This window comes from Cupressus sempervirens, chromosome 3, assembly GCF_028749045.1.
Source record: "Cupressus sempervirens isolate cs-2001-9-10 chromosome 3, ASM2874904v1, whole genome shotgun sequence".
Classification (NCBI taxonomy): domain Eukaryota; kingdom Viridiplantae; phylum Streptophyta; class Pinopsida; order Cupressales; family Cupressaceae; genus Cupressus; species Cupressus sempervirens.
Genome location: NC_143120.1, coordinates 488,882,536 through 488,910,343, shown reverse-complemented (window position 1 = coordinate 488,910,343; position 27,808 = coordinate 488,882,536). Strand labels below are relative to the sequence as shown.

The following is a 27,808-nucleotide window of genomic DNA, read 5'->3' as shown; positions in this document are numbered from 1 at the left end:
CATGAACACAACATGGTGTCCAAAAGATGTGCTTGTAATTACCCTCCGCCATCATGCTACCTAATATCAACCCACCCATCAATGCCAAGAGAGCAGCCCATCCTAATCCAAGTCTATTTCATGTCCTTCATCACCTTAGAATATTCCTTCTCAAGAAAGGTAGTGTGTAGTTTATGTTCCCTTGGGGAGTAAATGTGGGACTAACAAAAGCTTCATCTTTCAGCATTTGTTTGAAGTTAGGAAAAATGTAATGTGGGACTAACAAAAGCTTCATCTTTCAGCATTTGTTTGAAGTTAGGAAAAATGTACTACACAGAATTGGATGGAATGGGCATAGAAAAAATTGGGAATAAGAGATTCTATCATTCCCTAGACTTGTATTTTAATATATTTGAAATTGTTCCCATCTTCTCCACTAATACTAATCTTTCTCTCTCCTCTTGCACAAAAATCACTACCACCAATATTAACTATAGATGGCATTCACATAGTTGATTGTGCAGATTATGTTGGTATTGGCACAACCATAGATATTGCCTCTACCTATTGTCGGGTTTTCACACCATCACCTCATTGCAAATGGGGGCCCCTTCTTTTTTCTTTAGCAACTACGAGTTGTCTTAGGTGGTTTTAGTTGGCAACATTTTCAAGTCTCCATGTCCAATGGAGAGTTTGAGCAATTTTGGCTTGCTGGGAACTAATGTTTGTCCAAGACTTGTGTGATGGTTTGCATGTTCTTTTAGATGTTTTCATAGCCTAAGTCCTAGTGGAAGGGTAGATTTTTAGTCTAAAGTAAGAAAGGTTTACATGCTTGGGAGATAGGAGAAGGTTGTGAGCAAATTTGGAAGGTGGTGGAAATCATGTGATCAGAGCATTACCCCCTTGTAAATCCTTTCACTCCAAGATTTCCAACAGCTATCATTTCTCCCCAAAATCTCAAGATTTTGCCTTAGGACAAAGGGATGTGGTGTAAATTTAGTTGTGAGAGATCCTTACTAAGGTAGTAGACTGATTTCTGCAATATTAAGATGATGAAGAGAAGAAAAATTGGTGATTTTCTTAAGGTTAGCTGTCATAGTCATGTTTGGTGGGATTCCCACCGTGGAAATCCTCTCTCCTCAGAATTTCTACCCTTCTCCTCATCAACTAAAAATTGATGCAAAATCATGCCAAGGCATAGCAACTTGAAAATAAGTGAAGGAATTAGCATAAGGATGCGAGATAATAAGTTTTGGGAGTCTAAGTGGCAAAATCAAGTTTGGTGGAAATCCTCTAACCATTGGATTCCCACCATAGAAATCTTCTCTCCAGAGGATTCCCGCCACATTAATCCTCCCAATCCCAAAATTCATCCACCCTTCACGGATTCAAAATCCGGTCTAAGGCATGGATTAAACATCGTGACAAAAAATAGAGAAAGAAATTGTCAAGGTATGTTGAAATGGGATAAGTTTTGAGAAAATCATATTTGGTGGAAATCCTTTGACGAGAGGATTCCCACTATTGAAATCCTCTCTCTAGAGGATTCCCACCACATTAATGCTCTCAAACAAAAAAAAACCCCTTTTCACTTTGCATAAAAATGAATTTCAAGAAAGTGTTAGAGGTAAACGATGTGGTGTTGAAGCAGAATTGATGAGAAATGAGGAAATTTTGGAAGGATGGAAGGAAATGGAGTGCAAAGTAAATTTGGTGGCAATCCTCTAACCAGAGGAAACCCTGTTGTGGAAATCCTCTAAGCTTAGGATTTCCACCAACAAAATCCTCCTACATCAAGAATTTCACCACTCTATTTTATAATTCTAAACAAGAGCTGAAGACAAGGGACACCACTTAGGGAGGGATTTAATGCTAACAAGAGAAAAGTTTGAAATTATTGTGGAAAAATGCAAAATCATATTTGTTGGAAATCCTCTGACCAAAGGATTCCTAGCGTAGTAATCCTCCCAACTTGGAATCATCCCCTTTCCCTTTAGCCTTATTTTCCTCATGTAAAATGAAAGACAAATGAAATGGCTACATCAGAGAGTTGTAGAAAAAAGAAATTTTAAAGCTAAGTGACTAAAGTTTTGATGAATTATCATGCTTGGTAGAAATCCACAGACCAAAGGATTCCCACCATGGAAATCCTCTTGCCTAGATTTCCACCCAAGAACTTTGTTTTCTAAGCCTCTAGAAATACCCGAGACATTGATCATTTCAAGAAGATAGAAAAACTTAATCTTGAATAATAGAAACCCATTTTGTTCATTATTGATGTGAATTTATTTTCAAATTTCTTTCTCGAACTTAATGAAGCTTTTCTTTTCTAAAAGCTGAAAGATGGAAATGATGTCAAGATTGAGCTTGAGACTTCAATAGGAGAACCAAGTAAATGCTACAAGAAGATGGCTCTAGCCCAAGGACTCAAGTGAGAAGGAAAGATTCATGTTCAAGCTATCAACCCACAAATTCAAATGGAATCAAGAGGAAATTTAGGAAAGCACAGTAGATCCAACTAGATGAGGCCATATTCAAGGAGAATCAAGAAAGATCAAGTTCATGGGTTCATGAAGATGCAAGTGATTCAAGTCAATTCCATGAGGAAATTTCAAAGGATAGGAAAAATCTCGAATGTTGTGAGATACTTTCTAACAATCGAGCAAGAAATATTTACAATTTTAAATAACACCTTCTACAAGCCAAGACTCCAAGCACAGAATAAGGATGATGCGGTAGCAATTGTGTTTGTCTCCTCCATTTAGAAAATTTCAATTTCTAGCACAGTTAATCACATCATTCCAAGTGTCCTATTTTCTCATTGGTTGGAAAAATCACAGTAATTTTCTTATTGGCCCATAAATTGGTGCCTCCATATAATTAGTTGTAGAAGGCAAACCTAATTAGGGTTTGTGGGAAGAAATATCGGCCCTTGATCTTGAATCGATCTTGGTCATTTGTTGTAATGGAACTACTATAAAAGGCCAAGGCCTTCTCATTTGTAATCCATAACAATAAGATATTAGAGTAGGAGAGCTATTAGTGTAGGAAAGTAGAATAGATTAGCTAGGGGAGAGAATTGATGAAGTTGATGCTATAATGCTTGTCAAAGTAATTGATAATTCATTGTTGGTTTTTCAAGGTGAATTACTTAATATTGCTTTGAAGTATTGCATGGTATCCTTAATCTTTCACTTCGAGTAGATTTTTTTTCATGTTCGAGTAGTCAAGTTAAATGGAAGTTGTTGTGGATGTTTATTTGCTTGACTCAAACAAATTCAGGCCACTAACCTCTTGCTGCTGGTAGGAATGCCTTGTGTGGGAAGTCAATGATGAATGAATGAATGAAGGTATTTTAATGACATCCACAAGACCAAACAGCCTATGGGACCCTTTTCATGTTCTTTTCAATGTCATCCCGCCTATTATGAATCTTCTTTAAAAAGCTCGTTGTTTTATGTAGTCTTGTTTCCTCAAAAAACTGGTGTAATTGGCCCTCCTTCAAATTGACCTCAAACTGCTCCCGGATATCTTGGTATGCTTCACACTCAAAGATGAAGTGTCATTCCATTTCGACACATCCTTTACTATATTAGATGCATTTTCTTTCTTCTTAATTCTCCTTGGGCACCGTCCACCTCCCCATCTGACACCATAAATGATGGGATCCCATTCGTAACTGCGCCACTAACAACCTATTTCTACTTTTCATATCTACACAAAGGTAATCTTTAATCTCATGGCATCGCATGGGGCTGAACTCTTTCACATAGTGGGCCTTTTTCTTCCCTATTTGTTTTGTGCACATGACCGCTTCAAATTTTCCCAGCACAAACCTTTTTATCTTTTCATTGGTGTTGGGGCATTCCTGTATGTTAATGTCCCACTTAGTCATTTATCGTTTTGCTTCATCCTCGTTTTCTTTCTTTGGGCTAGCCCCTCTTCAACTACCAGTTTGGGCCATCGTTGCTTGTCCATATTTTCCACCTTTTTTAAATAGCTTAAAAAATGTATAACCGCAGAGGCTTCCATTGGGAACATCGCTGCTTCAGCCAAGAGGATCTCGTATGGTATAGTTGATTTGACTTTAAGGTTAGTAGTGATGAGGTTTTTTTGTATTCATTCTATTTGTTTCCATTTGTAATTGGATAGGCTGCTCCCCCAAACCTCGCATCCGTATAATACAACAAGGGTGACCAACAATCCAAGAAGAATCTTTTTGGTTTTCCAATCCCAAAGCTCTGCCTGTCTACACCAATTTTGCAGCAAAAAGGAAGCCCTCCAACCCTTGTATCCGCTTAGGTCTACAAGTTTCCCTATTGAACTTGTTGATAAAGTCTATGCCCAAGTATTTATACTCTTCCACAATTTCAAGAGTATTTCCTTCAAATTGGAAGTCAACTTCTTGTTGTTTCTTTCTTAGAAAGAACACCATAACTTTAGTCTTGCTAGAGTTCACCTACATCCCAACTTTGTGGCAAAAGCTCTCCAAAGTTTTCAAGTGTTCTCTTAGATCCTTGGTTGTTTGTGCAATTAGGATAAGATCATCCGCATAGAGAAGCAACTTCACCACATATTTGGCAAGCTAGACTCCTCCCCCTGAAATTTTATTTAACCATTCCTCCAATTTATCAATATATAAGCCAAATAGGAGGTGAGAGGGGTTAGCCCTGCTTAACCCCAATATCACAACCAAAACATTCTGACATACCATCTTTTGTTCTGATTCTAGCTCTAACATTCACATAAAGTCTATGAACTGCTGCTCTAAGCTCATTTGGAATTTTAAGTTTCTCCATTCGTTTCCAAAGTTTGTCTCTAGGGACAGTGTCAAAGCTTTTTTGAAATCCACAAAACAACAAAAAGCGTCTTTGCCTTGGATTAAATGCACTTAAACTTCAACTGATGTTGAATCTTTCGTTTGCATCCATTTGATGGGATTGGAGAGTAGATATTGATTTGAAAACCATTCAAGTGTTCCTTAGAAGCTTGCACTAGGTAGGTGGAGTTGCGAGCAAGATTACATCTATTATAGTCCAAGTCTTCCGTGATTCCTTGCATTCATAACTAGAAACAAAAGTAGAAGTAGAAATTAAGTTTAAGTTGAAGTGGGAAGTTTGAAAATCAAAACTGCATTTTCATTACACACGATGAAGCTAAATTTTTAGAAGTGCAAGAGTTGATATCCATTGAATGAATAGCGTAAGTCCCTTTGTAATAACCAGCATATCACATCATAAAATTGAGTGAAGTCCATGATTAAGAAGGAACCTTGAAGTCATTTCATGACCTTACATTGCAAGATTAGCATGAGAGATGGCCATTTATCAAGAGAGGATTGAGTCATTGGCATTTCATATCGAAACATTGGTTATTTGATTCTACATGTTGTAGTGGAACAAAACTCACAGCAACACTACCGTCATACACAATCTATGAGCCTCTACCATCTCATTCTCTTTCATACTTGGACAAACTTAAGGCTTAAATACATGTTTTGTAAGGCCCAAGAGAAGAGAAATTGTCGTGTAGCTCCCTTTAAAGTCTATTTTGCAGATATAACACATTCACACTTTGCCCCTTTAAAGTATTTCTCTCTTTCCATAGGGATGTCACCAATTATTGAAAAAGATTTTTTTTAACTAAAAAGGCCTTCCCATAAGGCTTTAAAGTGGTGCAAGTTGGCTGAAACAAACTTTGTGGCCTCACTAAGGAATGGAGGTATTTTGAGGTCTCCAAATGAATGGATCCTTATGCATTATAGGGGTGCTTAATGGATAGCGATTGGTTGCTCTGCTTGATACAATAGCTATACATAATTTTATTAATGAAGCACTAATAGAATGTAGAGGACGTTAAAAATAGGAGTTACACGGATTCCAAGACATGGTTGCAGATGGATTCGTAATTAAGTGAACAAGAATGAGCCCATGGTCGAGTTTGCAATTAGAGAACCATGAAATCAAGGATGACTTTTATGTGGTGAACATTGAAGATACTAATGTGGTGATGGTGATAAAGTGGTTCCAACACTGGATGAAATCACACTTAATTTTTAGACCATGTAGCTGAAATTCAAATAAAAAGTAAAGAATGTGGTCTTGAGAGGGATGTCTTTTAGATATATGGAGAGGATATTTTATTATATAGACATGATCAAATTGATTCGGCAGCAAAGTGTGTGGTTATGCTTACAGTTATGAAGTTGAGAGATCATAACCTAAGAAATATAAAGATGAGATATAATAGGCAATTAAAAAGCTTTTGGGTATGGGGCAAATTAAACCAAGTAAGAGTCAATTTGCTTCTTCAATGGTCTTGGTGATGAAGAATGGTTCCATGTGTATGTGCATAGATTACAGAAGACTATGAATATAGGTACCCCAATCCGTGGATAGAGGAACTCATTGATGAGCTACATGGAGCGGTCTATTTTTGTAAAATAGACTAAAGATCAGAATACCATGAGATTTTAGTCAGCGAGGAGAACATAGAGAAGATTGCCTTCAGATGTCACTTTGGCCGTTTTGAATTCCTATCCATGCCCTTTGGTTTGACTTATGTTCTTGCTAAATTTCAGCCACGTAAGAACAAGAATGTCAAGAAGCAATTACATAAGTTTGTTCTTATCTTCATTGATGGCATTCTCATTCGAGAAATTTGGAATCTGTATGAAGTTTTGGATATCCTTGAGAGTGGGGTATTTGTTTGCCAAAGCATTCAATTGTGAATTTGGTGTGACAAGCAAGTGCTACTTATCCAGTTAACCAAATCAATAACTACAAAAGGAGAGGCAATAAAATTCTGTGCAAACACTGTACAACAAGGTCGGATAACTTGTTTTTTTGGGTAATGTTCATATACCATAGGACAGTTTTATGATATTATTTTGCGAGTGTTAAGATCATTGTTAAAGGTTTAGTTGTGGTTGAGAAATCATCAAGGTTATGTAGATCACACAAAGAAAGTAAACTATGAGGCAATAAAAGATATTGCACCGAAGTAAGCACGAAGGCAGAATAGACCGAAGGGGAAAGCACAAGGTTCCTCCAAAGGTTCAAGTCTTTCGTTCCCAAAGACTCTCCTTTCTCCATTTTGTTGGTTCCTTCGAATCCTAGACCAGTTGAACTCTCAATCTTCCTTTAAGCATTGAGTTGTTTCTTCCGGACTTCGTCAATCTTTCATTCTTTTCTTTTGTGTCCTTAAGTTCATCCACTAGCTGACATACTTGCTCTTCCATCGTCTTATCTTCTTCAAATAGAATTTCTTATTGTTTTGTTTTGTCATGATATTGTTCACACAACACATTATTTTCTTGTCTAATGTAGTGGTGTTCTTCTTCCTTTGCTCTCAACAATTCTTCAGCTTGCTATTTTGTTTCTTGGGCTATTCTCAATTCTTCAAGGGCTTGATCTCTTGCCAAAATGGCATGTCCTCTCTCATCCTAAGCGTCACTCATTGTTACTGTTGATAACTCTTCCTCCTTCTTCATAATCCTAATCCTTTTGGTTAACCTCTCATTATCAGTCATGAGTTATGAAATTGCTTCATTGGATTCTTCAGATCTATTTAGCTCTTCTAGCTTTTCTATTAGGGCTTGACTTTCGTCTAGCTTCTTCATGAGTTTCTTTCTCCTTCCCAATGATTCTCTCAACTTTTCTTTCAAGTCCTCAATAGTGTCTAGAGCATCGTCAATTTCTCTCTAAAGTCTAATGTCTTCCGTTTGATTTTCCCTCAAGTTGTCAGGCTAGTCACTACTAGGGTATGTGCAAAAATACCAATTGTTGGTCCGAACCGATGCTAGGGGGTGAATCAATAGGAACTTTCCTACAAGTTATAACAACAATCTTACTCACTAAACTTGTTACCAGTCCCTTAACTAGTAAGATGATAGCAAATATATCACAATAAAACCATATAAGATCACACAAGAAGGCATACATCAATAACACAAGTATATCCGCGTGGAAACCCTCGATGTGAGGATGAAAACCACAATGGAAACAATATTCCCACTAGCCTTTCCTTGCAAGTAAAAGGGTGCCATGTTAAAGGCTTACAATTGTTCCTTATGAGAACTCATCTTGTTAAGAATACATATAATTTGTTAGGATTACCAAAGCCTGCTAAGGTTACCTTGTGAGAGGATTTAAAATCTCCTTCTGCGAGATACCTTATTAGAGGATTTTAAAGACTTACATCAAGTCTGACCTATTAGATGCTTACAATAGTTGCAATGGTAAGAAAAAATACGAAAGGTCTTGATCTAAGAATATGGAAAACCTTGCCTTGTAGATCCTCTATGATTACCAACGAAGATTCAGCAATCTTCTCCTTCTATTTTGGCTTGTTTCTATGAACACTCCTTGTTCACCTCTTCCTTTGTGTGCTAGTGCACTAGTCTGGTGTTCTACTCTATTTTTTTCTCTTTGAACTATACTACCCTCTTGCAGATCTAACAAGCAACAATCTCTTCGACAACTTCAACAATAAAGTTCAAGTGTCCTTATATACACTCAAACTATCTAGATTTCGAAACCCTAAAACTATCACACTCGATACATGTATTCCAATTTTCAAAATCATCAACAAGCTACTCACAAAATACCCCATGACTACCTATACATAGGTGCCTATTCACGTAAACCTGCCTATCCTCTTGTTAGTCTACATTTAGACTTGTGTCCTTGCATCCTTCCGTCGCTTCTCACTGCATGCGTGTCACATTATTACCAAACTATCCTCTAATCCTGTCACATCACTGGTGACTCAACTTAGATGATCTGTGAACTAACATCTATGCCTTTCTATCAGTCGTAGCATTGACTGCACCATTCCTTCTGTCGAGACCAGTATGCCCATCTACCAGTGGTTGCATTGCCTTGCAATGCTTCTTTCACTTGTTAATTGGCTGCCAAACAATAACAAAACTCCAGGTCTTGGGCAATCCTTAAGTCTTTGTAATGCTACACCTTAGTCATCGCCATTTTTCCAGTTCAACATGCCTCTGTGACTACTTAAGTCCAACAAAGCCAAGTGGAGGCAGTAGTTATACTCAGAGAGATGCTTTGGACAGATTGGAATAACCGAGGGTATTGCAGGAGTCGCACCATCCAGTAGTATTCCACCATCAGGTTGGTTTGTACCATTAGGTACACCTAAACCACCAATTGGTGTCACACCTTCAATGGGTGGAGCCACACATTCAATGGGTGGCGACACACCTTCTAATGTATTTGCAACAATAGCTACTCCATGTTGGCATACGGTTGTATCCACCTACTACATAAGGTGTGATTGTTGGAGTTATACTTATGCCAAGGTTTGGACAATTGTGAATGCCACCCACCCTAACACCTAGTGAGAATAGAGCACTTGAGCTCGTGGATCCAACAGTTGAGGTTGTGTAGCAGCCATCAATTGAATTCATGGAGTAGCTAGCAGTTGAGGTCATGGAGCAGCCAACAGGTACTCAGGAACTTCCCAGAGATACAGTACCTAAGAGACCTCAAAAGCGACCATGGATGCCTAGTTGAACTGCTAACTCGCGACTTTCCCGATTCCCACTGTACTTGCACCTCTTTCATCACAATAGCTAGTGCAATTGCCACAACATGATATTGTTGATTTGGATGAAAGGAGGTAGCCATCTGAGGGTGTTAGAGTTGGACCCTCCGCATGACATGGCTGAATTGGGAGAGGATGCTAAGGGCAAGGCTCTTGCACACATTTAGCACATATTGTCTAGGAAAAAAGGATGCCCTTGTGCAATTTTTAGTGGATATGGAGGCAGGCATGCAAAGGATGGTGACCTTGGTACAAGAACTGACCCACAGGGAGGTGGATCACGCAGTAGAGCCCCTACTCGCATTTGCTAAGGGGTTGTGTTGAGGAAGTTTGTGTGATGTTTCAACCCCCGAGGATGGCTTGCTACGTGAACGTCCATCACCTACCATGTTGGAGGATTAGAGACTTCAAGAGACAGTAGAGTAGGACCCACTCCTTTCTTAGGAGGGTTAAGCAAGTCATCTGGGATGGGCATCTATAAGCTTAGGAAAGTCCAACACTAAATAGTACCGAGTGAGTAGCAATTATTGCACCTCGAGAGGAGTTAGACACTGAGCTTTGAATGGTAGAGGATAAGATAGTTTAGCAAAGGGTGGTAGCCTTGGAATAGTTGGACCACAAGAGGGATGAACGAGTAGTAGTGGAGACTCATCTTATTGCAGCACTGGAGTAGATAGATTAGAAGCACAAGGAGATTATAATGGCAATGCTTATGATGAAAAATGCCTAGTAGAGACAATTGTCAGTCAAGAGGGACCTACAATGACGAAATGAGAAAGTCCAAAAATTAAGAGAGCAACAAGCAACTTCTACACCACTTGCACCTTCCTCATCAAGGTCACTCTCATGGCCCCCAGCTCCTTGATTTATTTTATGCATAGTTGTAATTTGGAGATGACTTGCTCTTATAGACAGCATGATGTTGTCATCATAATTAGTTGTTGTCGAGGGGCCAATGACTGGCCGACGGTCAATGGTAGTTGGCACCCCGACACTCTTATATGTAAGAATTTGGTATAGCTCTGATACCATGTAAGAATTTGCCTAAGGCAATAATTCAACGTCAAGATCAAGAAGCTCAGTAGATAGCACAAGAGACTAGTGATCAAATGAGAATCTCAATAATGATCAAAATGATAATGGATATCAGATATTTGGATGAATACATTATAGAAGTGCCTTGTATATAAAGGCAATTGATATGACTAGGAGTCGGCAAAGAGATAATTATAACAACTAAGCATGTGTCCACCAAGAGTAGATTATCCTCCATTGTGCATGAATGCACGTGCAACAATGAGACGATAAGAATGCAAAGGTGTATCTCATAAAGAGATGTAGTAAACAACATGTGCTCAATTGGAGTGCAAACTACTATGTTTTCTACATGACAAATCATATGAATATGCAAACTCCTAGGTGTCTACATGACAACTAATATGCTAATGCATCAACCTAAGTAAACTTAGGTAAAGTGTAATTAGTAAATACTTGATTACACCAACACCCCCCTTAAGTGCAACTTAAGGGAATGCACTTAAGCTTACAAAAGCTAGATGAAAATGCAAGATGGGTCCCGGCTACTAGGCCATGTTAGGTACCCATGTACACTATGCAAGTGTAAACGATATGCAATGCAATCTCTCATAAAGTGGAGAAAGACGGAAAACCACATGGGAAAAACCCTCCCCCAAAAAAAGAGCAGAAAAATAAAGTAAGATGCATGTATGGATGGAGTAATCAAGACCCCCCTATTACAACATACATCATGTATATCCAATAAAGAATCCCTCCATAAGAAGGAAATAAGGAGAAATGAAATTCCTCCCATAGTGAATGATCTCCTACAAGAATGATGAGTGCTTGAAGACAGAAGAGAATCCAATGCCTACAAACAACATTTATCCCTTTAGGAAGAAGATACACCAAATACAAATGTAGGAAGACTTCCCATTGTGGATAGGAAGATGGAAGAGGAATCCATATGAAGTATGTTGTCTCTGAAGTCTGAAGGTGTGTCACCATATCCTTGAATAATGATGTCACAAACCAATCGAGATCAAGTCCAATAGAAGATGGTGACAGGCAAGGAACAAATGGAAACTGCTCCGTATAGGAATGTGGATCAAACTCCAAAGACCAAGATGCCTCCTCAAAAGAAGTAGAAACAGAAACAAAGAAGCCCCCCCTCAATGTAGAATCTATACCCATGAAATATGCTCTTGGATCAATGTAGAAGCTACACCATGAAAACTGAATGATATTTCTCCCTTGAGGAAGAAATGGTATCATGGATGTACAAAATAATCCACCCCAATCGATAGGAAGAACTCTCATAATGTAATTTGTCTCAGAAAACTGCATAGGAATCTGCAACACATGAGTATGATCAACCGTGCAATCTGACATCTCAAGTGAAGTTCGATAGGAAGAACTCTCATAATGTAATTTGTCTCAGAAAACTGCATAGGAATCTGCAACACATGAGTATGATCAACCGTGCAATCTGACATCTCAAGTGAAGTTTGAGATTCATGTAAAGCAATATCCAAAGACTCAAATGTCTTCTCTGAAGTGAAAGCGACCTCTTGCAAATGTTGTAGGAAAGTATCCACAATCATGTAAAACTCGAAAGAAAGATCAAGTGGAGAATCATGAGGGTTAGAGTGTTCCCTCACAACAACTAAAGAAGGATCATCCTCAATAAAGAGATGTATATCATCAATAGTGTCTCCCATATCCTCAATATAGGACTCCACAAACAACCGTGCAATGTCTATCAAAAAGTCATCCCAAGGAACTGAGTCTGGAAGACAATGAATATCTTGCTGCACTAAATCACGTGAATCCACAACTGTGTGAATACAAGCATCATCAAGAGCAATAGTAGATGCAATATCAATAGGAGAATTAGTAGCTGCAATTGGAGGTAAAAGATCTTTTAGGAATGGAGGAACATGTGGATCTCCATACATCTCCCAAAGATAGATCCAAATATCCTAAAAATCAATTGACTTCATGTCATCAAATGAATCCATAACCTCCATATCCATATGTAGAAAGAGTGCACGACAAATGATTGTTACAGTGTCACCATTGTATGAAAGTTCTTTCACATATGGCAATGCATTATTCTCACTAAGATGAGTGAGAACTAATTCACTCCATTGCTTATAGTTTTGTGTTGTCAAGGTAATTAAATTTTCCTCATCCATGATGTACTAATCAATGCAAACCGCCCAAAATAGATGCTTTGGCACTTTATACTTAGTGCATGTACAATTGTCACTTGTCAAAATGAACCAAAGTGGACTTTTGATTTGATGGTTACAACGACAAATATGAAGCTATATATGACTCAACAAGATAAGACACAAGACCTCTCAAGGATCTACTTAATTACAAGTGCCAAAATAGGCCAAAAAATGACCAAATGCTAAAAGTACTGTCTACTCAAAAATACTCCAAACTGATACCAGATCTGGAAAGTAGACAAAAAATTATGCACTTACAAAAAAAAAGCACCTGAATATGTGTCCATATGAGCCCAAATGAAGCCTTCGAAGTTGTAAAAATCAGAATTGGCAATTTTCAGAAAAATTCAGGAACAGAGATCACAAACAACCTACACCAATGTGTAGATCACAAAATTCTATCCCAAAACAAGAAAATTGCTCGAAAAAAGGACTCCGTATGAGAGAGATATCGCTGTTTGAAAATTACCTCTGTAATTATTTATCCTATTCGCTGCTGTCGCACCTCCAAAAATTAGATGACTCTAGATTTCACCTCAGATGTCTGATTTTGATGAAACGAAAGTCGATTTGGGAGTTTTTTGACCTTCTGAATATCATACCAACATCTAATTTGCACCAACAAGCTCCAATCTTGACCCGCAAAAAAATAATCTCTCCAATGGCAATGTAATGAAACTCATATGGCTCTAATAACATGTAAGAATTTGGCATAGCTCTGATACTATGTAAGAATATGGTATAGCTTTGACATCATGTAAGAATTTTCCTAAGGCAATAATTCAACGCCAAGATCATGAAGCTCGGTAGATAGCACAAGAGAGACAAGTAGTGATCAAATGAGAATCTCAATAATGATCAAAATGATAATGGATATCAGATATTTGGATGAATACATTATAAAAGTGTCTTGTATATAAAGTCAACTGATATGACTAGGAGTCAGCAAAGAGATAAGCATAACAACTCAGCACATGTCCACCAAGAGTGGATTATCCTCCATTGTGCATGAATGTACATGCAACAATGAGAGGATAAGAATGCAAAGGTGTATCTCATAAAGAGATGTAGTAGACAACATGAGCTCAATTGGAGTCCAAACTATTGTGTTGTCTACATGACAACTCATATGAATATGCAAACTCCTAGGTGTCTACATGACAACTAATATGTTAATGCATTAACCTAAGTAAACTTAAGTAAAGTGTAATTAGTAAATACTTAATTACACCAACATTATATATAGCAGTCTACTTATCCTTGGGATAAATTGTTATGTGGTTATCTAGTGATGTTGATCTAGTAATATTGTTGTGGCTATTCTGGAGATACATGCTGATTCTATGATCAATGAATATGTGTGTGTGTGTGTGTGTAACTTCTCTATATATTGTGCCTATGTGTATCAGTACATTTTACTTGCATTCTATTATGTTCTGAACACTACCCTACTGGGAAAACACCAAGGCTATCCCCAAGCTCTACCAACTACTAATTTTTGATAAAGAATGGTACATACACAATTATATATGTAGAAGGGTGATAACTGACTTGAGAACTACAAGGCCACTCGTCATTGTACCAAATTCAAGCAGTATTCCTCTATGTGGTCATTATGCAAGAATAGTAGTGTAGATGCCTAGGTAGAACAAGTCTATCAAAGTAGATGTCATTGGATATGTGAAACAAATCTAACGAGGGTTAGGTTATTGCATTAAAACCATGTTTCTGCAACTGATGACTAAGACACTAACAAGGCCGCATAAACCATAGGAGAGTGATGGAGTCATGAGTCCCCAAAGTTTCTAGATCATGAACCAATAGATGTAGAAGAAAACACAAGTGGACCAAAAATGTACATAAATTTCCAAATGCCATATTTAATCAACCAAAGAGAAGAAATACCGAACGCAACTTGTGCTAGGACCTATAGTCAAACCAGTTCACAAGGGACAAGAACCCAACATTTACAGCTAGTTTGCATCCCCACCTACAGAAATTTCAGCAATTCCACTTATGCAAAAATTCTACTAGCACAACACCACCATCACAGCATTGATTGGCAATGGAGAGTGGGACTGATGTATAAGATCAGATCAATAAAAAAGAAATGGCTCAGAATTTTCCTTGAGTGTGCAGCTAATTTAGATTTCTGGCGTGAAACCAACACTAACTATGACTATTTGAGGATTTTATATTTCAAATCAGATAAAGGTGGACATTAGTATTATTGTGAATCATTTCATTAATATAAGGCTGTAACAAACATAGAAAGATTGTATGATCCATAAATTTCAGATACTAACCTCATCTTGGTAAACGACAAGTTGGAAACCACTTCTTGGACTAGGCCATAAACTTCCAGGTCTTGGTTTAATTTCTTGCCACTAAAAGTTTAATATAATTATGTAAGTGTGAGGAACAAATGTCCAGAAATGAGCTAAAATATTAATGATAGTACAAAAATTCATCTCCTGATTTCTCAAGATTAAAAATAAAAAAGCAAGATAAAACAAAACACAAAAACATAAAAAAGCTCAATCTACCTTAAATTCATCAAGATCAAAAATGTGCAAATCATTATAATACCTGCAAACAAGAAGTGTCCAGTAATTAGATAGAGAATACATGGCTTTGTCAAATATAAGAATATCAATTTCTTTCCTTATAGATCAACTTCAAAACAAAGAGAACACACTGATAAATTTACATTTCAAATGGTGCAATAGAAAAAAAACTGGGAAGAGAATTTAGATAAAGATGAACTAAATTAGACTAATAATCATAAGAAAAACAAAACTAGTAAATTTCATTAAAAATTAAAATTCATAATGTTATGTCAGTATAAGATATTTTTACCAGTTGAACATGAGACCTATTCAGATGCCCATATGTTGGACAGACATCAAAAGTTATAGACAGAGACATAAAAGAACTCCCCATACTATTGCAGTGACATCAATGCTATTTTGAGACTCTAAGAAAAATTGGGATAGATCAATCCATTTTCAGGCTTAAGAGGATATTTTGAATGTTCATTAAAGACCTAAACCTCTGGAATGGAAAATAAAATTTAGGAAAGTTCATTTGCAACAACTTAAAAGATCAAACAAAGAATTTCTGACAGAAAGACCAGACAGGTTCCAAGCCAGTGCAGAAGGGCTCACAAATAGTTTTCACAATGGAAAGTTTAGTGCTCCATAGAAGTGTATTAGGTCATTGGCCAGTGTATTACTTTCAAAATAGTCATGTAAACCAGATGCACATTTAAGTTTCAGCCAATTGAAAATTTACTGTGTAACATTTAGGATTTTAGCTGAAAAAACTCTCAAAAAGAATCAATAAGTATGAGTTGAAGAGAGTTGACAGCTTGTGCATGAACCAGTAGGCACAGAAAATCCAATTTCTAGGTAGGAAAACAAGTAATACAATTAACATATTTTTGGGAATATATACACCAAAAAAGAAGATATTAACAGACTGCCACAGCTAATACAACTAAAATTAAGTGCAAGGTACAAAGTATAAATATCCCTGTTCATGAATAAGATTTTCAAATGTATGGTCATTACATTGGCTAGAAAAGGTAGATAAATTAAAAACATAAGAAACATTTGACTATAGCACAGTCAAAGTAACTCCAAATTATTCTACATCATAGGTACAAGGGTGAGCAACAATAAGGCAAGTAGCATCATCAACCCAAATGGAGTTAAATCATGTAAGTTTTTGGTATTGTAGTAGTCAAATACTTTACCAACACCACTCTGGCAGGTAAGATCTAATGCTCAAATTACATTTTCAAAAACATCTATTGGGAGGAAATAATAGTGGTCCTCCTTCTTTTAAGAAGGATAAGGCTCCAAAGCTAAATGAATTACCCATTTCACTTTATCAGCTTTCTGAATTCATCAAAGAACACGAAAATCAACGTGGCCAAGAATTTAATAAATCTTTCCTGCTCATACCCAAGAATTAAATAAGTTTTCCCAGCTCATACCCCGACAATAAAAGATGCAGAAAAAAAGGATTCTTACAAATATAATTTCTTCGGCAATTTACTTTTTTAGATTATAATTTATTTTTAAATTCGTGAGAAAATCACAGAGATGTCTTCTCTAAAATGCATAAAAAGCAACTTGTTCACTATTGTCAGCATCAACAGGTCTTCAACAATGGCTACATTAGCTCCTTTGAGCTCTCCTTTGAGAACATCATTCACTCGATTCGACTGGTCCAAGTTGTGTGCCCGGTTACATGCAATAACAGCATTTTGTCCCCCTTCTTTCATTATTAAATCTTCTGCGATTTGAGTATAATACTGCCTTAGTTTGACGATCTTCCACATCTCCAGCAATAGTTCTTTTCCCTTTAGCTGGGATAGATGAGATCATGTCTTCCAAACTTATAGAAGAAAGTTGAATAAGAGTAAAGATGAGGTTTCTGAATTTTGAAGATAAATTGTAAAGTAAAATGGCTTTAGCATCATCATCTACCACTGCAATATCGACCTCTTCTAGTAGTTAAAGAAGATACCTCAGATTGTTCACATGGCTTGACATAGTGAATCCGTCAATCATTCTGAACTTGAAAGATTAAAGCTTTAAAGACAGATTTGCATTAAGCACTGATGCTTCGAAAAGTGTCATCTAATTCTCCTAAATTTCCTTAGATGGTTTCGCCAAATTTAAATAATGCAACATAGAATTGAAGAGGGCAACACCAATAATGGCTTCGATTTATCATCTCTGCTCTATCATTCGATTAATTGTATGTGTAAAAAGTTCCTAATTTTTATTCACTCTTCCCAATGATCATGTGCATAAATTGCAGCTCAATTTTCACCTTCCACGTGTGGAAGTTGAAACTGGAATATGTATAGATATTGCAATTTTTTTCAGAAACTTACAGAAAAATCAAATAATGTAAGGTCACTTTTTGGGACATTAGGAAATCTAAAGTCAAATTCATAAAATATTAAAATTGGCTTATGGGAGCTTAATACAGACTTATTAAAAAGGTCAATTTAATATTATAAAGTGGATTAATAAGAGACAAACTGGCAAGAAGACAAAAAGACGGAGTAGGAGGAGAAGAGTCATGGTATTGAACATTAAAAGGAGAGAAAGAGAGCGAGAGAGTTTCATTTGCGATATGTTTGGCTATTAATTTTGGGTTTCTTTTCTCTCTTGGAGAGTTATTTGGAAAGCTACAGCTTTCAGCAGGCGAGAGGACAAAAACCCTCAAGCTTGGACAATTGATGGAAACCCATTGTCAATTGGAGACCATCACGCATGCATTTCATATTGTATTCCAGGTTCATCTTTTCTGTTATCCAATCTTGTCGTAGTTACTATATCAACAATTGGATTTTATTCTGATTTTGCTAAAGATTATAGTATAATATTCATTATGGAAGACTATATTTTCTGCTGTCAATTTGTATTACTATTGGTTAGATGAAAACAAAATTGTATGAAAATCTGTATTTTCAATTTTGGTGTTTCATTTTGAGATAAATTGGAGACAATACCCACTCAGGATATTACAGTGGTATCAAAGTCGTACATCTTGCCAGCCTGTGAGGTTTCAAAAGTGACTAAAGTGCAGTTTGGTAATGTTGGTCTGAGAAGAGGCTTGGGGTAGAATTTATTACCAAAGTAAGGCAGAGTACTCGGCACATCTAGTGGTGTCATCACTTTCTTCAAAGTTTGAAAATATTTATTTGCAAGGAGATGTCATATTTTCAAGAACAATAACATTGTAGAGATAGTTTTAATATTGCCATCGACGATTATTATACAGCTTCAAGGCCTTGACAATTTTGCCCAGCTAATTAATAGATTTTCCTTTTGAAATATAATTGTGTAACTTTTGTGGACACTCCAATTCAAACATCTCATTTGGAAAATATATTATAGCACGAGCACTAAATTAATTGGCAAGCTCCATTAATTTTGTCAACTCTGTGTGTGTGTGTGTGCGCACGCGTGTGCGCATGCGTGTGTGTGTGCGTGTGCCTGCGTGCATGCATGTGTGTGTGTGTGTGTGTGAAGGAACTAAATATAAAAATAAAATTTTGGAATTGGGATGGTAAATACTATATCTCCATGGAAGCTTTGATCTCATATATTAGTTGTTGTTGAAGAATATAAAGCTGCATATAATCGAAGTTTCAATATTTAAGTGTCATGATTCCAATTGAAAAATGCCAGGAAATATTTGTAGACTAATGCTTTTACCAAAGTTTGACAAAATTGACTATGGAGATTAAATAGGAAGCAATTTTAATGCATAACTCACAGTGAAGAAAGAGAAAAAGTCGTAGGCGAACAATTAATCAAAAACTAGAGACTTTGAAGCATGAAAATATTGTTTTGCATTTCTGTGAAAGGAGTATTTGTGTAGAGGACTTGGTACAGGTTGAATTCCTTTCTACCAGTGGATCAAGGTTTTCCTCTTCAATTGGTGCATATCGGGTATGAAGGCATTGTTGGGATTGTTCGTGCCTGAAGTAATTTGTAGTACAATCTCTTGTTGTCTAATTACTTAACAGTTTAGTGTGAAATCCTCTTCTTATTCTATTGTTAGCCATTTTCATTGTCATTATTAAGGAATGCCAAAACTTAGGTTCATAGATTGAAAAACAGTGAACTATCATCCCTCTGCATCCTCAGTTACCAGAATCTTGTCAGATTATCATACCAATGTTGTCAATATAGGTGCAGGAACAATGGACGTATGAAGAGAGGTATTTCTTATCGTGTCATCAAGTTATGCAGAACATCGGAAATAACAACATATGGCACATAAATAATAACTGCTAATCCCGTTGTCGGCAATCAGACATTGTATAGTTTGTGTGAAGGAAGAAAATTTTGTTGTGGCTTGAGTTTATAACGTTCTTGCTGGGAACAATACTATCATTTCTGAATTTGGATTATTCTGCCGAAATTTGCTATCATAACTTCACCATATTGCCGTGATAGAGATTTCAGGTGCAAGAATGAGGAAAAAATTCATGATTTGTGTAATGTCCCCATTTCTTCTCGCATCAAAGTTTGAGGGATTATCCTATTATTGTGATCCTCGTAGGCTAATTATTGTGGATACAGGGTCTTCTAAGGAAGAGGTTTGGCTTGGGAGGGTCTTGTCTTCTCCAAAATTCAGTAAGCTACAAGTTGGTCTTTGTTTGGCTCATATTGGACTTTGTTTGGGCTTAGTTTTGTGTACCTACTATTTGTGGTAAGTCAGGTGTTGATTGAGATGGACCCTTTCTATTTTTGGATAGTGCATTTGGTCACGTGGGGAAATAATAGGAGTGACTCTTGTTTCAGAAAGCATATTTAAAGGATAAGTATTTTGGAAGTTATTATCATTTTGGTGGCCAGATTATTGTTAAATCATTAACTAGCTTATTATAAAGTTATAATTTCACTTGAGTTGAGGGTTGAGTCATCATTGGAAGGGGTCATTTATTTAATTAATTATAAGCCTAAGCCAAGTATTAAATTTTATACAGTGATGTGTTGGAGAAGCTTCCTAAGTGAAGTTACATTTTGGAAACAAAAGGGCATTTGGAGATTATAAATATGAGCTAATTGTGAAGGAAAAATCATCTGATTGTTTATTTTCTTTTGATGCTTGTGAAGATTTTTTTTTGTGGTTAATAATTTATTTTTCTTTGCTGAGGTATAAGGGTTCGGTATTGTAGTTTGAAGTAGGTTTCCTCATACTGTTCCTACTGTGGCTTGAAGAGAGAATTGGCTGGTGATATCTTCCATTACCCCTGCTGAGGTAGAGAGGTAATAATTGTTCTGCATTCGATTTAAGAGTTTTATATTTCTGAGAATTGGCATTGCAAAGTTTGGAGACTTCCCTACAGTTCATTCTGTGGCTGGGAAGAGATTGTACCTGTTATTCAATTGCATTCAAGGCCGGGACATGTTACTGATGTTCTGCATAATACTGAGCATTGACTGGGGAAATGATCTTGATTGAGGAGTTTGGTGGATTACATATTTTCCCTAGGCATCCTGTTATCCTGCAAATCGGTTGTGACTGTGTGACTTCCAACGTCACTTGTCAAGAAGAAAAAAAGACCAATGCTGGGCTCTGTGCTAGCGTTGGAGAACGGGTTTTGCAGAGAATTATAAACCTGATCAGGCTGTATAAGCCAGTCATTTGATCTGCATTCTAATTGCTGACTGGGTGTATTATCTTTCTTGCAATCACTGCTGACTGGACAGCTATTTCCTCTGCTGTGAATTAGTTCTAGCTGGGTGTCCATTGTTCCAGCATTTTACAAGTAATAGCAGGCCTGCTGAAGGTGAATTCAGATCCACTAAGGTGGACTTCTGCTGGAAAAACATCCAATCTGGTAACTTCAAGTATTCACCAGGCTGAGCATTAAACAAAGTGACTTTCAGCTTGACTTCTAGAGCAAACAGCTTGACTTCTAGAGCAAAAACCAGGTTCTGAAATTTGCTTTACATAGTTGAAATGCATAGCAGGTTGGTTAGAAATTCTGAATCTTTGGAAGTATGAATCAATGGTATACTAAAATACTGCAATGTCCCCATTTTTTTTAGCAACTTAGTGGAGTTCTTAGCCTTTACATTCTCCAAAGGCTAAGTGGAGAAATAAAAAATTGATTAAATTAATTTCTTATAAAGTCATTAAATAAATTTAAATTAAAAAGTGACTTTATACTTAATTAATTTAATTAATTATTGTATTGCAAGAACAAGCTTCTAGACAATGCATTAATTATTGGAAAAGGGGAAGCCTCTAGTAATTTAATTTTCTATAAGCACAATTTATTATCGTATTGCAAAGGAGGAGTTTCTAGAGAGTGCATTAATTATTGGAAGGGGGAAGCTTCTAGTAAATGCAATTAATTAATATTTTATTTCCTTCTAGAAGGGTGAAGGAAAAGTATAAATAGAGGTGGGAGCTTCATTGTTTATCATCGGATGATGGTGAATTGTATTTGATAGGAACTTGGATATACAGTTATATTCTTGGCATTAGAGGGCATTCATCCTCTCTTGTGACATTCTAGACATCATTCCCTTGGGGTTTGGCCTTTGGAATTCATTGCTATGCATTTGATTTTATCAATTTGAGAAATAACATTATTTTAGCAGTGGTTTAATCTTCAGTTTGCATAATTTCCTTCTTGTTCATGTTATGTGGTTTTAAATCTATGCAAAGACATTAAAATCTCTTTCAGTAGTCGGTTCAGTTCTTGGGCATTTCAAGGGTGCCCATTACAGAAAATTAAATTACTAAAGGCTTCCCCCTTTTCCAATGATTAATGCACTATCTAGAAGCTTCTCCTTGCAATACAATAATTAATTGTACTTCTAGAAAATTAAATTAATTAAATATAAAGTCACGTTTTAATTTTAATTTATTTAATGACTTTATAAGAAATTAATTTAATCAATTTCCTATTTCTCCACTTAGCCTCTGGAGAATGTAAAAGCTAAGAACTCCACTGAGTTGCTAAGAAGATGGGGACATTACAAATACCAGTTTACAATTAAATCCCATTCCCATCACATTGTTGTATAGTTTATTAATGAATGAAGTCAGAGATTGATGTGAATCACTTTACAACTATATGTCGGTATATGGTCTATATTTGCGCAAAATTTATAAGGCCAGAAGTAGATAAAAATTTGTGAGCAGTTGGTGCATCACCCAGTGTTGTGTTTAGAATTTACAATATTATATATGCAATGGTAATTGAGTTGTTTGACAAAATGCCAAACTTCTGAATTTGTTAAGAATTCGGGGTTGTTAAAGTTATAATTTGGTCAGGGTTATTACAATTTGCAGATTGCAACAGAGAGAAGTATATGCCACATGTCAAGGTAATGTTGCAAGTGCAAGGAATTGATTGACCATACAAATACAGAGCTCAGAAAGAAACTCTACCTCTGGCATGGAAATAGGTGATCAAAATAGACTCGAAAGAGGGAATCCGAAGAGCCATCCAATTACTATGCTTTTAAGGAGTTTGTACCGAGTCTGAGGTATTTCACAAGACAGCAACACTTAGAGCTTGGAGTCGACATTTTAACCTCAAGATGGAACTTTCGAAGCTAGCATAGTTAGAGATTAGAAGTGGACTCACTATTGATTGTATAAGGGAACAGTGTGGATAATAGTGTGAACAAAATCTACAATTGATAGCAATTTCTATCCCTATCCAAGACACACAACTAGAATACAAGTCACTAAAAACAAGTCGTCAAGCAGTGTATTGCTAATGATGATATATTAGGAATACTAGATAGTTTGTTGATCAACTGAGACATGTAATTTATCTGCATTCATTCCAATTGCAAAACATATTGCTTAATTCTGGCATAGTAGCTAAAACTGTCAAGTAAGTCAATATATGTATTGTTGGGTGGATATTTTGCAACCGACGATTTATGCAAATCCAGTCGCAAAATACGTTGACCAACCACAGTGTGAGAAAGAGTCTCCTACTTTAAAAAGAAGGCTCCCCCTTCTCACCGTTCCTTAGATCAACTCAAGGTAAGCAACAAGTTAAGCGATGCATTATAGGATGTCACTAATATTCTTTCCTCTTTTTTTAGGAAAGAATCCACTTACTCACAAAGCGGCTAATGAGCAAGTTGGATCTCTTACACTACACTTCTATTTAAAAGCTGGAAACAGTGATGCCAATACCAAACACCAATACAAAGGCTGTTTGGGAGCCAACATGTTGAATGATCCAGCGTCTATTGTCTGGGATGTAGTTGTTTGACTGTCACTCTATTTGTGGTAATAGCTATTTTAAATTATCGAATTTCTTTTAGGATAGTGCACTGACTTGTTTCTTAAAGATATTGTTGAGCAATACTGATCATTTTCTATTACAAGAATGCTCATATGATCTATGTCACAGCATATGCCAAATCTCATCCATAAAGCTCAAATTTCAGCAAATTTTTACCTTTTCCAAACTTCATCTGAATTTTATGATATTTAATAAATCATTATTTTATTTTTAAATAATGCTGAGTTATTTTGTTATTTTGACAATTTTGTGGATATATTACTTAAACAAATTTATATAAGTTGAATTTAATGTCCTTTTTTTACAATGTTACCCCAATATTGGGGTACGTCGGGAAGGCGGGACGAGTTTCTAGGGCGCAAGGAAGATGGGCATCATTTTCAAGATGGCTAGGGGACTACAGGGGGACGGCGGCAAGGGGAGGACAGCGCAGGGAGAGGTGTTGTGTAGTGTACACATAGAACATTATATGCTAGTTCTGAAATGATGTTTCAGTAGAACATAGCAAATTAAAATAACTGAACATGGCAAAATTGCAACATGAATTAGAACTATTGAACATTCAACATACTAAGATATTACATACCCAATAGTAACATTCAAAAATCAAAATCAAAATAGAAATTCAAGTACTCATCCCGAAGGTGGCATGGTTGCGGAATGGCGAAGGTGGACGGGTACTTCGAGCTTTGGGGGGGGTGTGAGTCCCCATGTTACACTGATTTTTTACCCTTGCTGAGCTTCATCCAAATTTTACTTAATTACCGGATTTGTGCCCTAGAGGCCAGATCTAGATTTGGATCCAGATCTGTACCTGTGTCAAGTTTTTGCAAATATCCTTGGACTAAATATACACTGGAATCTACCTTCTTTCTCTCCTAATAGCTTGCTGTGAATAACTTCAGATTATAGCCTTTAATTGGATTAGAGATGTAACTCAGAATTCTGCCTTTTACTTCTGCAATTTGAATGAGGGCAATGATGACTAAGGAGTGGACTTGTATTTGATCTTGTGTGCTCTTAGACTTCACCCTTACCCTCTATAAGTATAGGAGTCAAGAGACATGTCCTTAGAAAGGACATGTCTCTTCCAAAAATCATTTGCCTAACCTCTAGAAGTCAGCGACTTTCTAAGCATAATTAAATATTAATTACAAACACAAACAATGTTGTTAGATTAATACTAATGCAAAATCCTAAGGATAGACACCGATCTTGAAGAAGGAATAATGCAAAGACTTGGCCCTCTACTTATCATGTTATATTAGTTCTGATTGATCTGTTATCAGATCAATATGCTTAACAAGTTACAGATTTAACACTCCCTCTTAACTTGATAATCATACTGAGAGATATCATATCTAGCAACATCAATAAAGATGAACAAGCAAGAATTGATACTCTATATCTATTTGAATCTCCTTGGCAAGTGGTATCATAGAACACATAATATAATGTCATTTACTAAACTTGTAGTATGACAAATCACTACTACTGGTGATAACAGTATTGCAAAGAATACAATGCATAGTATAAATTTAAAGAGTAACATAATTTCTTCATTTATCCAAGTTGTGACTCATAGATACTAGTATTTCTATATCACAACATGATCCTGAGTTTAAGACTTACCAGAATACAAGATAAACCTGAAGAATAATAAAATTCTTCATTTATCCAAATTGTGACTCATTGACATAGCAATGTCAACATCACAATATGATCTTAAACTCATCTAGATCTTATAGTAGAACTCTATTGTTAGCACATTATCTAAGAGATTGTCATCTCTCATAATGTCTTTTATACAAGTGTTCATTATCTCAAAGATAGTCACCTCTTAAATAATGAATACAAATGGTGGAGCCCATAACAGTCAATAGCATGACAAATAAAATTATTTTATTAATAATTTAAAGAGTAAAAGTGGATTATAACTCGACCATACTAAGTCTTCTCCTGAAGTGCTCTATCTTCACTCTAGATAGAGGTTTGGTGAGAATGTCTGTTGTCTGATCTTAAGTGCAAATGTATTCTAATTTTATAGAATTCCTGTCTACCATATCTTTTACATAATGGTAAGGAATTTCAATATGCTTCGACCTGTCATGAAAAATTGGATTCACCGAAAGCTTGATGGAACTCTAATTATCACAATGAATAATCGTAAGATTCATGGCTTGCCCAAATAATCCCACAAGTAACTTCCTTAGCCAAACTGCTTCTCAAGAGGCCATTGTTGCTACAATATATTTGGCTTCTATGGAGCTTTGAGCCACTGAAGACTGCTTTCTGCATATCCAAGATATCATTGTTGATCCTAAACTAAAACAACATCCTAAAGTACTTTTTCTATCTTAAACACTTCCACCCCAATCTGAGTCAATGAATTCATGTAAATCTAAGCCAACCTTCTCGTATTTGAGTCCACAATTAAGAGTGCCTTGTAAGTATCTCATAATGTGTTTAACTGAAACTAGGTGAATCTCCTTTGGCTCACACATAAACTGGCTTAAGGCATTAACAACATAGCAAATATTCGGATTTGTATTTACTAAGTACATAAGGGACCCAATCATCTGTCTGTAGAGAGTAGAATCTATAGAAGGTGATTCTGTTGATGTTTCCTTAAGTTTATATAGATTAGTCTCCATTGGAGAAGACATAGACTTGCAATTCCACATTCCAAATCTCTTCAAAATGTCTGATGTATACTTCCCTTGATTAGGTATGATACTGTCAGAATTCTGCCATACTTCCAGTCCTAGGAAGTAATGAAGGAGTCCCAAGTCCTTCATCTCGAATTCTCTAGTTAGATCTTTCTTGCACTAATCTATAAGATGATCATCACCTGTTATTAGTAAATCATCAACATATAGTATCAAAATTACCATATCGTCTTTATCTCTTTTATAATATAAATTTGGATCAGCTTCGATCTTGGAGAATCCCAAGTTGATGAGATACTTATCAATTCTTTCATACCAGGCCCTGGGAGCCTGTTTAAGCCCATAGAGAGCTTTCTTGAGCCTGCAAACAAAAATGATAGGATCATGAGTTTCAAGTCCTTCAGGTTGCTCCATATATACTTCTTTTGTAATCTTTCCATTTAGGAATGTTGTTTTTACATCCATCTGATGTACTTTGCATCCCTTGGATGCTACAATTGCTAAGACTGCACTTACGGAGGTATATCTAGCAACAAGAGCAAAGGTTTCTTCATAATCAATCCCTTGTTTCTAAGAAAATCCCCTGGCTACAAATCTAGCTTTATACTTTTCAATGCTACCATCAGCAGCATGCTTTATTTTAAATATCCACTTTGAAGAAACAACAGATTTTCCTCCAGGTCTTGGAACAATTTCTCAAACATCATTCTTCATAATAGATTGATATTCTTCTGTCATAGCTTCTTTCCAAGTTATATGTTTAATAGCATCAGAGGGATTAGTTGGTTCTGTTTTGAATAAATCATTCATGTTTGTTGTATAACTAGAGAACATTTTAGGTCTTTTTCTTTCTCTGACTGCTCCAGAAGGTGCAACAAAGTCTTCTGCTTCCTCTACTGTTTTAATGGCCCAAAGTGGTCTTTTCTTTGAATTTTGAGTTTCTTCAAGATTTAGATTTTGAATTTCATCTTCAATTCCTTCTAAATTCTCCCTCTAAGTCTCAGACTCACTACTTCTTTCAGAACTGAGCAAAGGAGAAGGTTCTTCAGAACTTAGTGCTTTTTTGAATGTTAGATTTTCTTCAAAAATTACATCCCTCCTAAGTTCAATACATTTTTCTCCAGGTATGAAAATCCTATATGCCTTAGATGTTTCACTATACCCTACAAAAATACCTTTCTTCCCAGAGGGTTCTAGTTTAGTTCTCTTTTCTTTTGGAACATTGATATATATGGGACACCCAAAAATCTTAGGATGACTTATATTAGGTTTGACCTTAGTAAATACTTCTTCAGGAGTTTTATCTCTAAGGTAAGAATGCAGGCTTCTGTTTTGAATATAGACGGCAGTGCAAGAGGCTTCTGCCCAAAAATAATATTCTTGATTTTGATCAAATATCATAGCTCTAGCAGGTTCTATAATTGTTTTATTCTTTCTTTCTTCTACCATTTTTTGTTTTGGATTATAAGGAACAATGTACTCCCTCTTAACTCCTGATTCTTTATAAAACTTTTTAA

General features: G+C 36.2%; 1 protein-coding gene across 4 annotated transcripts in view; it reads right to left on the bottom strand.

Annotated features, from left to right (window-relative positions):
- Window positions 1-27,808, bottom strand: part of LOC149567301 (Galactose oxidase/kelch repeat superfamily protein) — a 228,799-nt gene that overhangs the window by 106,807 nt on the left and 94,184 nt on the right. For all 4 annotated transcript variants that reach the window (XM_089820483.1, XM_089820480.1, XM_089820481.1 and 1 more), the window contains exons 8-9: window positions 15,347-15,389; window positions 15,107-15,187 (exon numbers count right to left, since the gene is read on the bottom strand). In XM_089820483.1, coding sequence (XP_089676609.1) covers window positions 15,107-15,187; window positions 15,347-15,389 — 124 coding nt within the window. The remainder of the gene's footprint in view (window positions 1-15,106; window positions 15,188-15,346; window positions 15,390-27,808) is intronic.